The 15,096-nt window shown below is 34.8% G+C and overlaps 1 protein-coding gene across 1 annotated transcript in view; it reads right to left on the reverse strand.

The window, feature by feature from the left end:
• Window positions 1-6,378: 6,378 nt before the first annotated feature.
• Window positions 6,379-15,096, reverse strand: part of LOC139708287 (uncharacterized) — a 23,196-nt gene continuing 14,478 nt past the window's right edge. The window contains exons 5-9 of the mRNA XM_071620254.1: window positions 14,737-14,868; window positions 14,257-14,448; window positions 11,772-11,873; window positions 10,962-11,059; window positions 6,379-9,392 (exon numbers count right to left, since the gene is read on the reverse strand). Of these exons, the coding sequence (XP_071476355.1) occupies window positions 9,108-9,392; window positions 10,962-11,059; window positions 11,772-11,873; window positions 14,257-14,448; window positions 14,737-14,868 (809 nt within the window). The 3' untranslated portion in view covers window positions 6,379-9,107. The remainder of the gene's footprint in view (window positions 9,393-10,961; window positions 11,060-11,771; window positions 11,874-14,256; window positions 14,449-14,736; window positions 14,869-15,096) is intronic.

The raw sequence follows: 15,096 nt of genomic DNA on the forward strand, positions 1-15,096 counted from the left end.
ACAATAGGCTTGATAAGAATGGAGGGGGCGTTGCATTGTACATATCACGTTCCTTTGATACTATTGTTCATGAAGATATTTCTAGAATGGACAATGTTGTTGAATCTTTGTTTATAGAAATTCTTATCCCAGGATGTAGAAATCTTATGGTAGGCATTATATACAGACCTCCTAATTCAAACGCCAATGATTTTTTAACTTATTTTTCAGATCTTGATAATTCACACGTTGTCCGAAATAAGGATTGCTTTTTACTCGGTGATTTCAATATTGATTTGCTGAAGTCTGAGCATGATAATATCTCTAGTGATTTTCTTCACACACTTCTGTCCTCGTCCTTTCTTCCTCTTATTTCTAAACCCACACGTGTTACAGATCGCTCTGCCACCCTCATTGACAACTTGTTTTGTAATATTCTACCCCTCCCTGACTCTTTTATAATCCTTTCAGATATGACTGATCATTTTGCAATAATGACTTGTTTTACTCTTAAAACACCAGCTAATATTAAACCTATTTCACCTCTTTTGTTTAGACGTAGAGTTTCACCTGAAAAGTTAGCTAGTTTTGATGTGGCCCTGGAGAATGCTGACTGGTCAGGAGTATTTGGCAGCGATGATGTTAATATATCCTTTTGTAATCTTATGGAAACTTTTAATCATCATTTAGATGATGTAATCCGAAAACAAAGAAATAGAACAGAGTATAAAAAGACACCTAGATTACCTTGGATTTCCAGATCAATTCTTCGTTCAATTAATAGGAAAAATCGTTTGTATTACAAGCACAAATTGGAAAAAACTGAGCGATCGAAGAATAGATATACATCATATAAAAATACTCTGACAATGATTTTACGTTCTGAAAAGAAAAGATATTACTTTAAGCAATTATCGAAATATAAGTTTGATATGAAAAATACTTGGAAAGTCCTAAAACAGGCCATGAATGTTCCGAGTAAACACTCTGACATTGATAGAATTAAATTGAATGATGAATTGATTAATGATCCTCTTCATATTGCAAATATTTTTAATTCTTATTTTTCAAAAATAGGCGAAAATTATGCTCAAAACATTCCTGCAACAGATTCTCATTTTACTGAATTTTTAGGTCAGCGTAATTCTGATTCCATATTTTTTATACCAACTAACAGATTTGAAAGTATTGATATAATTTCTTTTTTTGAAAATAAACGAAGTTCTGGTTATGATGAGATAGATAATTTCATACTTAAGGGTGTTATTTCCTCGATTGCTGATCCACTTGCTCATATATTTAATCTGTCAATTTTTAATGGTGTGTTCCCTGATAAAATGAAATTAGATAAAAGTAATCCCAATATTTAAGGCAGGTGATAAGTTCGAAGTCAGCAATTATCGCCCAATTTCATTATTATCGTCATTGTCTAAGGTTTTAGAAAAACTTATTTACAAGAGAATGATCAATTTTTTGAAGGTACACGACGTTTTTACGAATTTTCAGTTTGGTTTTCGTGAGAAACATAGTACTACGCATGCTCTTTTGCATTTTGTTGATAGAGTTGTTCACGCAATCGATAACCATTCTCATCTAGTTAGTATTTTCTTGGACTTCTCCAAGGCCTTCGACACTATCAATCACGATATTTTACTTTACAAGTTATTGCATTATGGAATACGTGGGAAGGCCTTGGAGTGGTTCAAGAGTTATTTAGTTGATGGAAAACAATTCGTTACAATTAAAAACAATGATTCCGTTGTCAGAGAAGTTAGATGTGGTGTCCCACAGGGAAGTCTCTTAGGGCCGTTGTTTATTATTTATATCAATGATTTTTGTCGCGTATCCGACGACCTCTCTTTTATTCATTTTGCAGATGACACTAATGTATTTTTTTGCCCATAATGATATTGATTTTCTCGTTCATAAAATTAACATTGAATTGAAAAAAGTGACAAATTGGGTCAGGACCAATAGGCTATCACTCAATGCTCAAAAAACAAAATATATGCTTTTTAGTAATATTGTTGATAGTTTAAGTACAAATATAGTATTAGATGACTCTCATCTACAAAGAGTCTCACATATCAAATTTTTGGGTGTCATTGTGGATGAAAAACTCTCCTGGAAATCACATGTTGATAATGTCTGCAATATAATTTCACGTAGTATAGGCATTGTAAATAGATTGAAATTTCATATTCCACAAAAATCATTACTTATGCTATATTCGTCGTTAATATTGCCTCATCTTAATTATGGAATATTAGTTTGGGGCAACACGCATCAGAATTTATTAGAGAGAGTGTTCCTCTTACAAAAGAAAGCTCTACGTGTTATCTGTTATTCCCCTGTACGTTCTCATACAAATATGTTGTTTGCCTCCAACAAGCTCTTAAAAATTGCAGATTTGTTTTTGTTTAATTTAGGGCAATTTATGTACAAGTATTGTAATAACTTGCTTCCGTCTATTTTTGACTCTATGTTCCTAAAAAATCAATCATTTCATGAATATCCTACTAGGCGTTCCAATGAATTTCACTTACCTCTTTTAAGAACGATTTTTGCTAAAAACACACTTATTTATGTAGGCCCAAATTATTGGAATTCTTTGAATCAAGACATAAAAAACGCTCCATCCATATGTTCTTTCAAGAGGAGACTGACGACTCTACAATACCGAATTAACCATTTGGCCTTTTTTCTCAGTTACACTTACCTGCTCACTTTGTCCCCTCTTCAAAGAATTAATGGTATCTTTTTCCTGGATGCTCGCAATGTTGTCACCTACGCCATTTTGCCCATAGCGTCTTGAAGTTGACTTTCCGTATGTGACTCCTGTTCATACGTCCCTCTATTTTCTATTTTCTTGTCTTATTTCAGGCGTCAAAATATTACTTTTCCCCTACAACTATCCTCTTATTCTCTTGGCATGCTTCTGCCGAAGATCGCTGTTTCTGTTGTTCTGTTTCTGTTTCTGTTGTGCATTTTTGTCTGCTATTTTGTCTTCAGTTTGTCAGTCTTGTCCATTCCGTTTGTCTTGTACAACCTTTTTTTTTCAGTAGTTGTCTCGTTGTCTAGTCCTGTTTCATGTTTGTTCGCGTCTATGAAAGTGTATATATGGTAATCTAATTTTTAGTGGGCTTCCAGACTTCTTCCACTTTATTATCTTTTGTATCCAGACTTCTTCCACTTTGTTATCTTTTGTATCTACGATGATTCGATTCCATCAATGTTCTTCTCCAGAGGGGCCCACACACTACAAGCTCTGTCTTTTTAGTGGGTCCCTCCATTTTTCGCACGGTATACATGTACTTCATTTCGATCACTTCTGTTTCTTTTTTACTATACAATGTATGATTACTAAAGGTCCTCAATTATTGTACAGTCTTTTCATTTCACTATGTTCTATTTACCTTGTTCTCTGTTATCAAAAGAAGTGAAACATATGTTATGTCGGAAAATGAAATAAACTTTGAATTGAATTGAATACAATATTATAGGATAGCCTGATTATCTTTGAAATGACATCTCACCTGATATTACTAGATGTTTCTGGAATGTGCAAAACAGAACGGCTGAATATGGGGACAGAACACTCGCAAAACTCCCATTTCAAATTAGATATGTTCATTAATCGTATTGTTTAATTTCAATCTACAGATTGTACACAATTCATAGATGAAGCCTTGTAGTGATAATCTCACAATGCACTCTTTTCAAGTTTATGCTTCCCTTAAAGCAAAACGAATAGGGAGTACACTATTATTTTGATTTGACACGTCTGCTCCATTTTGCCAAATTTGTAATTCACCCTTTCTTGATACTCAGTCGTAGTGTGCATCCCAAGAATGTAGAAACAGGTGAATTGATGTTGTAAAGATAATTAATCAGGCCTTCTTGTCATGTCAAATTTTATCAAAATTATACTGACTTCAGAAATCTATGATTCATCAAGACTTCTTGAGGGGTTTACATTGATAGCGTGGGCGTTTAAAGAAAGAGATACCTCAAACTCTGCAAAAACCTCAAAACTAAGATGATATGTGTTCATACTATATAGCATTTAGTATGAATACAAGATTCTTCGGTTTGAGGTTTTTATGATACGAATTACATGAAATACACCATACGTTATATATGAGGTTTTTCATATATAATATGAAATACTTGAATAAACATAATATATGTATGTATGTATGATTGTATTCTGTGTATGTGTGTGTATTGTTGCGTCCATGCTTTCTGGGTACACACAGCTCAATTGCTTTTGTCCGTATAGATTGTAACACATTTAAAGTAACTGTTTTGTAATGTCATTATGATGTCCTTCATTATTGAACCTGCTGCACATGAATCATTTCTGGGGGATATTTAGTTAAACTTCTTAAAGGTACTGTTTACCATTGGAAGCAGTGATGACAAACACACACACACACACACACACACACACACAAAATGTTTCGAGTTATCATATTTGATGCATTTGTGGGAAAATATTGTATCACAAAACATCCTACGGTATAAGAATGCGCAGTGAATACTAAAACATAAAAAGATATCACTACACTTTTCTCAATAAAGCCTAACTGTAAACGGGATTTTCTGGAAACAATTGTGTTATGTATAGCTATTGTACACACTGTGTAGATTAAAAAACAAAAAACAAAAAAACTCAGCCTTGATCATGCTGATTAACACTTTTACATTGTTTATTTTTATCCCTAACTCAAATTATAGCTCCTAAGCTGGGATTTTTTTTCATTTGGAAATATTAAATTAATACATTGAAGTGATCGACGTTTTACAAGCCTTACTTTTCATTGATATGCTTACTTTTTTCGTAATCCTTGGAAAGTGTGCATTGCTATTCTTGGTTATCTTATGTAATTGCATAATTATATTTCATAACCTGTTTTACAACCTTTGCATAATGTACTTCTTACAAACTGGTAAAAACAAATGCATTTTTTTTATCGCAATTTTACAAGAAGGACTATGTTAGATCCTTCATGGAAAATGAACCACGCCCAGGATCTATGGTATAACAATCTATTATAATCAACTCGGTATTTTGTTTCAAAATGTTCGTTTTTTTATTTTGTTGGATAGATATGAATTTCTTAAAGTAGCATTAGGAATGTTGTTGTTGTTCTACATTCTCTTGCCACACAACACTAATTGATATACAGAGTATAGTGGATGTGAAAAATTAGCCTCTCGAGATGTTTCAGAATCTGCTAAAACTTTTCATCTATCAGTGTCACACTATTATAGCACCTTTTGCACCAGGGCCAAATGGGAGCAAATTTATGCACTTTCATTCCTCGCATAAAGGAGCAAAAGCCAACAGCAAACTAAAGAAATAAAACAGAGACAAAAAAGTGAACCTCCTCACCACAACCTCTCTCACAATATTATTGCTTCAATCACTGACCAGTTCCAGGTCAAAGTGGTAATATTTTCTTAATTATAGCGATTTCCCCTCGACACGTTTTTACAGACGGAAAATAGAAAACAATACTAGTAATTAAAAATTCAAAAAAAACAACTCAGTCAGCATGGTCATGATAAAGAGGAGCAATCATCGAAAAAATCTGTTTCACAATAAAATATGAGACCACGATAGTTAATGCACGGTTTGCAATCGAAAAGAAGATTGAGCCCATTTTATTTCAGTGAGTGATGATACGGTGCATTACATCACACTAAAAAAAAAAAAACACAAAAAAAAACAAAAACAACAACAACAACAAATATGAACACTTACAGTCATTCATTCATTCATTCAATTATTTTCATTTTGCTTTACATACACACATACACTTTGACAGATTGAGTAAAGTGTACAATTTGAAATCGGTGGAAGCTTTTTTAACACTTGTCAAAATTTGTAGCATGCAGAATTCAGATATTTTCTGTTTATTTTATTTTTCGAGCTCGTCCGAGGTTTTGAACATTTTCCATATTGATCATCAAGGCACGTGGGTGTGAGTAGAGCTGTATGTGCTTAAAAACTGCATACACGAAATATAAAGATGTAAACGGGAATTACGGACATGTCGAAAGCTCAGAAGAAAAACTGCGAAAATGTTGTACAAACACGGTAATGAAAACACTTGTTGGACAGTTAATATGAATATCCAAACTTTGTATCCGATGACGGTATCACCTCTTAAATTGGCATACAGTTTTCACAGCTTTGAAATTATCATACTCATTTTTCTCCGTCAAATGCAATAATCATGATACATTTGCGCCAGTCTAAAATTCCTGATATATCTGGCTGATTTTGAACGTTTTTTCATGTAGAAATAATAATATGTAGTGCACTTTTGTTAAATCATAATAATATTACTACTACTAATATTATATATATATATCAATGGAAAATGAAGTTAGCACAGTCAAAACATTGAAATCATTAAAAAAGTGCTTTGCCAAATGTATCAAATATTTCAGATTTTATAACTTTCTTACCTTTATTCCGATTTCAATGAAATGTTGACTATTATGCTATCTTAATTTATCATTTTTTTTTTTTCAGACTAACTTTCAACTCGGACGGCATTCCCTTTAAAGTACCTTTGCTTATACTGGTCATCATGTCAAGACAAAATGTCACCATGATTTACAAAGTACTTTCTCACTTCCATTCATATTTTTCAGCTGAAACACGTTACCTTTTACTATACTTTTCTCTTTTTTTTTTTGCCAAAAGAGAATAAACGTTATAAAGACGTTATGACAGGCTATTATTACGTCTTTTTTGTTTGTGCAAAATTTACCTTGAAAAAAAAAACATTCAAACAAAGGCTATGCTCAACAGGCCCTGTTTCTACGAATATTGGGATCCTTGTGTTTGATTTACCAGTCAAACGAGACCACTCCTTAATTCAGGAACAATATTCCCACTCACATGATAACAAATTTTTCAACGATCACTGTCATTGGATTTTTTTTTTCGGTGCAATGAATCACTGATAAGTGTCATCAATCAATACTTCCTCATTATGTCTATCATTTCATTTTCTGTTTACGGGAAAAGAAGGATTGCAAAGAACCTTTCACTCCATTCTAAGCGGCAATCCATCTTCGGTTTTTCAAGATTCTGCGAAATGGTAAGCAGACACTTCTCGGAAAATGCTTAATTCCGCTCGATTATCAACACATCACCTTTTCACTTTCTATTCAAAATCGAACAAAAGTATTAGCTAGAAGCTTATCTTGTCCTTGTAGCTCGTTGAATTTATTTTGCATGAGGATGTTCAAACTGCATCATACCAAGTATATTGAGAGTGAAATTAAATGCTTTTCATTATTTTGATGGTTGTTGTTTAGCTAAACCAAAAGTGTGTCCATGAGCTACAAGTGCATTTCTATTTAGGAATTTCTGGAACTGGTCAACAGCTTAGCATTCCCTGAAAGATACTAGATTCCTTCTCATGAAAGCGACATTCCGTGCAACAACTACGTCACAAAGAGCAATTCTTTCCGATTAAACAGACAACTTTCGGTAATACATACGTCTAGTAGTCTACATCATCCTTTTGTTGTTGTTTTCTACGTATACAGGCGCATTGTGGCAATTACGAGATTATTGAGACAAGCTCCTCCTCAGTAAAGTGTAAAACACACACACACACTTTTGACAAATCACAGAAATGCATATAACGCAATTAAACAGACATAAACAATACATAGTCACTTGAGGATTTTAAAAACGTGATGGGAGAATAGTGATATAATGGATTTATGGAGGTGTCTGTGACCAGTCAAATAATACGCGGAAAGTACTCTTACCACACATTATTTGAAATGAGGCTTTTCACGTATCATTTAACTGGTCACAGACACATATGTAAAATGACAAATGAAGTCTGTGTCTGTGAATTTTAGACTAGTTAGCGGTATCGTATACACTACGACATGATAGAGGAACAAACAAAACGAGCCCTAGGATACATTTAGCGCCAGTCTCATAAACATTTCATACATTGACATTAAGGAAGGACAATAATAGCGATAGAAGAGACCACTTATTTCACGCAGAAGAGATGGGCAAATTAAACTATGGATGTCTTTTATACTTAATTCATCTTAATCTTGTTAATAAGTTGGTATAACCTTACGACAAATGCAATTGAAATCTCTCTCTCTCTCTCTTTCTCTCTTAGTTTATATTGCATATATATATATATATATATATAGAGAGAGAGAGAGAGAGAGAGAGAGATAGAGAGGGAGAGGGACAGAGGGAGAGACAGAGGGAGAATGAGCGAGGGATTGTGAAGTTGCAAGATTTCAGTGACGATGAGAATGACACGTTTAAACGTGTAATGTAGGGTTTCCAAATAGACCTACATATCGTGATAAGGAGAGGATATTCGAAATGGTATTTGTCTACAGTATTTTTACGCTCCACACACACACACACACACACACACACACCGAAAGACAAGCAAAGCATGTTGTGTCTACGCTCTACTGGTCATTTAGCTCAATTCCTATTCTAGTTTGCACTTTTACAACAATACTGACTCGGTAAATGCAGTGATATACAACTGCATTAAACCCTGCAAAGATATGTCTGAAAGCTGCATTGGAACGAAAAGAATATCCCAATTGAGTTTTAGCATTGATAATAGCATGGAGCACATTCTATCTATAGTTATTATTATTTCTAATATGTTTTTTTGGGAACCCTTATGGTATAGAGGAATGTAAGACACGAGAATGAAAGTCTCTCGAAAAATGCTATATACATAAGACCTATTAAAAATATACAACCAAATCAGGGATATTTCGTGTCATTCAGTTGGAATAAGGTCTTATTCGTGAAGAAAGATGAGAAAATATTATCATGTAAATGACTTGTGGTCAGTAGCACTGGGAACGACAAAGACCAATACAGCGTACTCCCATTATAATGGACACGATTATATCGGAATTTTCGTTACAACGAAATCAACATTCAGGTCCCAACATTATCATCTCTAAGGAGCATATTTCACATTCTTAATGCACTCTACCGTTTGGTTTTAATGAACTTTCGATACAACGGAAGGAAACCCGCCGGTTGCGATGACTTCGGTATATGGGGAGTATACATTACTACTTATTGCGTCTCACTGCAAGTTAGCTATTTCCCTCATTGCAATGTAGAGCGTGTCTCCTCCGCCGTATCGATCAGACTTGGGCGACATCGGTACGTAGCCGTCCTGCGTGCAAGCGATGGACGAGTTCTGGCTGTCAGTGGAAGATTGGCGAAGGAACGGCGGCAATTCTGGCGGCTGATCGCTGGAACACAACTGTCGAGTGAACCGCCATTCAGTTGGAGACGTTTGCCCAGAGATGATGGAGTCCTTGATCTCTTGGTAGACGGCCGAATCTTCTTCCCTTAGCTCGTCAATCTGTTGTATGCCAAAGGAACTTATGCATTCTCATGTCACCTTCCCTTCTGAACGAATTTGGCGTCTTTTTGACATATAAGACACCAAAACAAAAAAAGGAGCACCCAAAACACTACAAAATCAACAATAAGACGGACTAGAGCAACAATGAAAATAACAAGATAATGTGATCACAATAATCACAAACCATTCTTCCATCTCCTTTTTATTCTTAATCCCTAGAACCCACTTTGTTAGGATTGATCTTTTGCCATGTATATCCCCAACACGCAACAAGCTCCTCCACTTAAAGAAACACACACTCACAGGGTAAACAAATCAAACCTGCTGACTAACCACACCTTAGTAATTTGATATAGGAGGTTGAGAAGTTCGGATAGACACGGTTTATAAATAGATACACATAGCTCTTTTACTTAGAGAATATGAAATCCATTTCATTGTCTTTATTGTCAATCCAGAGAAGAAACAGAAGAAGAAGGAAGAAAGAATATGTCAGTTGATATTTAAAAGTGAAACTAAAACAATCCTTCGGAGCTCAGCACTTTTAATATTCAATGAAAGTGAGATTGGGGATTACCATTACAGGCAGTCACGTGGTGCCCTGAATAATACATTCTGAAGTGGTTACGATGCTAAACAATAAATTACCCCAATTCAAAACATTGCGGCTCATTGACATCTTTTGGGAACGAAAGTGCAATGAAGTTTGAAGTGAACTCCCTTCATTGTCTTTGTGATGTATTGCAGCAATTTATCCGCTTTCATGACATAAGGAAATTTGCGGGGAAAAGGAGAGGGGAAAGCAATGTAATATAATGGTACATTGACCAGGTTATGACGATGCAGTAATGGAGGTTTACAAATGCATGACAAAGCGCACTTTCCATTCTTATGCTTTGCTTTGAGGATGATACAGCGTATTTTCATGAACACTTGATGTAAGTAGCACTGGAACTCATCAACATCAGCAAGAGGTAAAAGATTGGATAACATCGGCTCGGACCTTATCCTTTCATTTTCTTATGCAGTGACATTTTAGTTCTGCTTCCTTTTGATATTATATGAATGCAGCCTTACATCTAGGTGCTTTTTCCGGTGAGCTTAACGAGATGCTATGGTATTGGTTGAGTTGAAGATTCAGCTGTGATTTTTTTTTTTTAAGATACTTAGAAACCACTTTGTGAATCACTAAAAAGGAAATTACTGTAAGAGGAATTCAAATTTCATACAGTGTAAATCAGTTTTAAAATGGCTGAGACATCCAAACAACAAATTAAAACATAGCGATGCTAATAAGATGGTGGGTCCCACCTCTTATGAGGGATCGTTTTGTTCTGGATATCTCAGCTCTTTTACAACCAATTTTCATCAAATTAATCGTGGTTTCCTTTGAGAATGATATCCGATTTTATATTTCGTAAGGGTCTTCTCATTATCTCAAAATATGATTCTCAAAAAAGTTGGAAATCTGAAACCTGGCCCCATCTCAACTGAAAGTGCATCATTCTTTTAACAATCATTTGCAGATGTTTTCAATCTCACTTTTCAAGGAAAAGTCTATGTTACCGTGTAGAGGTTGTTCCAGCGACGATCGCTGTCAGGTGACGCAACCATGTGTGGAATTACTTCATTCTCAACTCTACTTTGAGAGACGGCAAGTTTTCCTAATCACAAAATTATAATAAAGATATAAAAGAAGAAAGAACTTTAGTGGAAAACAGCTGCAAAACCTGTGAACTACGTTACATGAAATCGAATCAAAAGTTTTACAAGCGGTGAAATTCGAATTGCTTTGACATTATGACTTTGTAATGGTGTCAACTTTTCGTATAATGCAAATATTATACCATAAGACACAGAAAGGGATAACCCATAGGTTACATTGTGAGTAGATTTATCAGAAATCAGATAAAGAATCAGAGAATCAGAGACAGAGGAAAGGAATCTTTGCCCACACAAATTTTTGTCAATAAAGAAGATGTAAAATTATTGTGGATGCAAATAAAGTGATAAACTTACAAACACGAACACTAAGAAGCTAATAAAAATCCCCTACCTCCCTATCCTCTAAACACACACACACAAACAAACACACACACATGCACACTAAACTTTGTACTGACCTCACACAACCACATTCACATTGTAAAATCATTAATATGAATCGGTATGTGTACATTTTCTTCTTATTTTTAACTCGTAAGTCTTGTATAATTGATCTTGTTTTATGCCTACTGTCCGTTATGCTGTACGACATCTGAAATAATGCATTGTTAGTTTATGCTATTTGCTCCATTTCATGTAACTGATTTAATTTATCTTACAAAAATAATTGGTAAATCTTTACTCCACGACACACACACACAAAAGGAATACCTCTGACAACAGTTCTGAGAACGATGGACACTGTCACGACTATCACAAAAGCGCTGACGACGATGATGGCGATGATGACGAAAACAAACTCTCGAACCAAATCTTGAATGAAATATTAACACGATTAATAATAATAATCGTTTTAAAAAAATGCACAGGCTTATTTCTAAACCCCTTTGTTTTGACTAACCATAAGCCCCTATAATTACTCTAACAAATCGCTCAGTCAAACATCTGTCTAACTCATATATTACTTCTTAACATTGTATTACGTTAGACAAAAAATAGCACGATCCGTGCTAACCTATCATCTAGTAAATGTTTACTTTCAGAAATTCCAAAAGGTGCATCCAATGAAATGAATGCGATGCCTGTATTAAAGTGGAAACTTGCGTTACGGAATTCTTTATTGAATTATATTCGTCTATTTGTTTATTCGGAATACTTAGGACATAGACCCATTGCTCTTCTGCCTATTGTGGCTTTGCGCCAATTCCGTGCCAGTAGTGACATTGACAAAGCCATTAGCATTACAGAGTAGGCCAGACAGTAAAAATGATTATAAAAATGAAAGTATATGCATGTATGAGGATTAAGTGACAAGAACCCTATGTAGCAGTAAATTGAATTTTGAATCCCTTGGCAGACTGGTGAAAACAAAAACTGGTGAAGTGATTTTGCCATAGACTCTCGGCATTGAATTCAAAATTTTGTGTGTGTATTTACCTTCGTTTCGAATTGCTCAAATTGACCGAGTTTGATCGTTATTTGACTACTTTCATAAATCTATACTCATTAATGAAAGCTACAAATCTCTTCAAACACTGACAGAGGCTCAAAAGTTGTAGATCAAAATATTTTCTTGGATTTATGAGACAACGTGGGACATTGATAATGGTCATGAACACATGTAATATTCTAATATTTTCCAATTGTCCTTACCTCCACATACCATCCCCATTGAATATTAAGTACAATATCTTTAATCATTTATAAAACAGTTATATATACTGGGACAGGTAATGAGCTAAGATTAAAGTTTCCTGGTAAAGTAAGGAACAATATTTAGTTCACTTCTTTTCAGTCTTACATCTTTCAATGGAATGAAAAAAAATCTTATCAAAATGTCAGATAGCTGTGTGAATAACTTTTAAAGACATGTACATTTGAGGAGATTGTTGGCAAAAACAGATAAGTCCATTTTTGAAGCTTTTGAAGTACGATCTCTGTCATAAAGTACAAAATAATACTTTTTGAGTGATACATTGGTCACCACATATAAAGGTACATCTTTTTTAAGTTATCGTCAAAAGAAGCAAAATTTTTCTTATTATTCTCTTTATTTTTCTTGACCTTTAATCGCAAATATCTCCATTTGGCAAATAGGGTCTTATCGGTTTTTGCGAACAAACTCTTGATTTGTAATACAATTGAATATTGTAAGTAGGCTTACAGTATGGCAGTCTATTAGTTATGTCAAAAATGAACACTTTAAACAATATTTTGAACAAGAAACAAATAATTGTTAAAAAAAAAATGTTGGGGACTATATTTAAGGACGGAGCTTGCCTGTCGTATAGGGAATAAGCCCTAGGTAAACTTACAGCTTAAAGTAAACTACCATAAATTGCACTATACAGAAATGTCGCCACTCCCAAAGTGAACATCGGTGCAGAGGGTGTGCAGTGCTATGAGATGTCCATTGTGCTGCGATGATATTGACCTGTAGAAACACAAAGTCCATTTATCCGCAATAATTTTGCTTATAGGCATAGTCTATGCGAATCAGACAATAATGAAATATGTACTATTACTCCAAAAAAATGTCTGTCTATAGAGTGCACATCATATTACTTTTATAGGTTGTCTTTCTCTGCTACATACAAGATGTTCGATTGACGAGAGTATTACATGAAATTGTAAATTATTCAGCGATTTTTTTAAATGAGATATTCAAAATATTATTTTCCATTTCAGAGGAATAAACAACGGAGTCATATACTGAAGGCGTATTTATTGCATTTACCTGACAGATTAACCATGTTTTCAATTCATGTGTACGTACTGGGTGTGTCGTGAGTATTAGTTGTTGGTGTCCGTTTATGTAAATACAAACGCGCGCGTGTGTGTGTGTGTGTGTGTGTGTGTGTGTGTGTCTGTGTGTCTATGTGTCTGTAAGAGAGAGAGAGAGAGAGTGTGTGTGTGTGTGTGTGTGTGTGTGCGTGCGTGAAAGGGACCAAAGGTGATGATGAGCAAATATAAGTGTTGTATTATTCAAACCGTGCGGTTGGCTGAAAATAGTAAATAAACAATACGAAATGAAGTGAAGTGAAATGAAATAAAATGAATGAAATGACATGACATGACATGACATGACATGGCATGACGTGACATGACATGACATGAAATGAAATGAAATGAAACTAAGCATAATGACATAAAACTGACACGGATTTTGCGTGTGTAATAAAAGAGGCGAACTTACTGTTCTCGACGTTGCTCTCCAAATGCAATGTTGTAATCTGTATCTCTTTGGATGTTTCGCCACATCCGTAACGGCAGGATAGCCGCACGGAGTACCTTGTAGACGGCTCCAGGTCGGGCACTTGGTAATGATTGTCAAGCCCAATGTCGTACACAGGAGTGGTGATGCACTGGTTCAAAACGGTAACATTTCCTGTCAATGAAATTGATAAAATTTATGTAGAAATTATAATCATAGATATGGTCTTATTAAGGTGCATGAATTTTATAATGAAATTATGAAAGAAATGCACATAGGTGAGGTATTCGAGGAATGAATTATTTCTACTAAGAGTTATCCACAACTGGCATGGTATGATACAATATGGTACGATGTGGTACGGTAAAGTATGGTTTGATTTACGTCGTTTCGCCTTTGAGCACACGAACGCGGACATACGATTGTGCAGTACACTCAAAAATATTTGAAAAGGTTACTTACTTGAGTTGACATGGCAGGTTTTCAGGTCGCAGTGTATTGCTTCCGAACCTACTCGTGGTTTAATGTCTGACTGCAAAATCACCGACGAGGTGTCGATTTTAGATATTGCAACATGAACGTCAACTTTAGCACCTGAGTGACCGAGTAGTGAGGGATAAATTGAAAGAGAGAGGTATTACATACGATGCGCGTAGATAGAAATGTATGCAGGTCCTTACACACGCACAGACGCAGAAACATAAATTTACACAAAAATGTACAACAAAGCACTTAATTCATAAGGATCATCACAGGGAACCATAATTATGAAACGGATTTTTGTATTATTCAAATAATTATGCATTACCTCGATGTTCTATT

This window comes from Diadema antillarum, unplaced genomic scaffold, assembly GCF_040938485.1.
Source record: "Diadema antillarum isolate AM-2024a unplaced genomic scaffold, OU_Dant_1.0 seq00001324_RagTag, whole genome shotgun sequence".
NCBI classification, from domain to species: Eukaryota; Metazoa; Echinodermata; class Echinoidea; order Diadematoida; family Diadematidae; genus Diadema; species Diadema antillarum.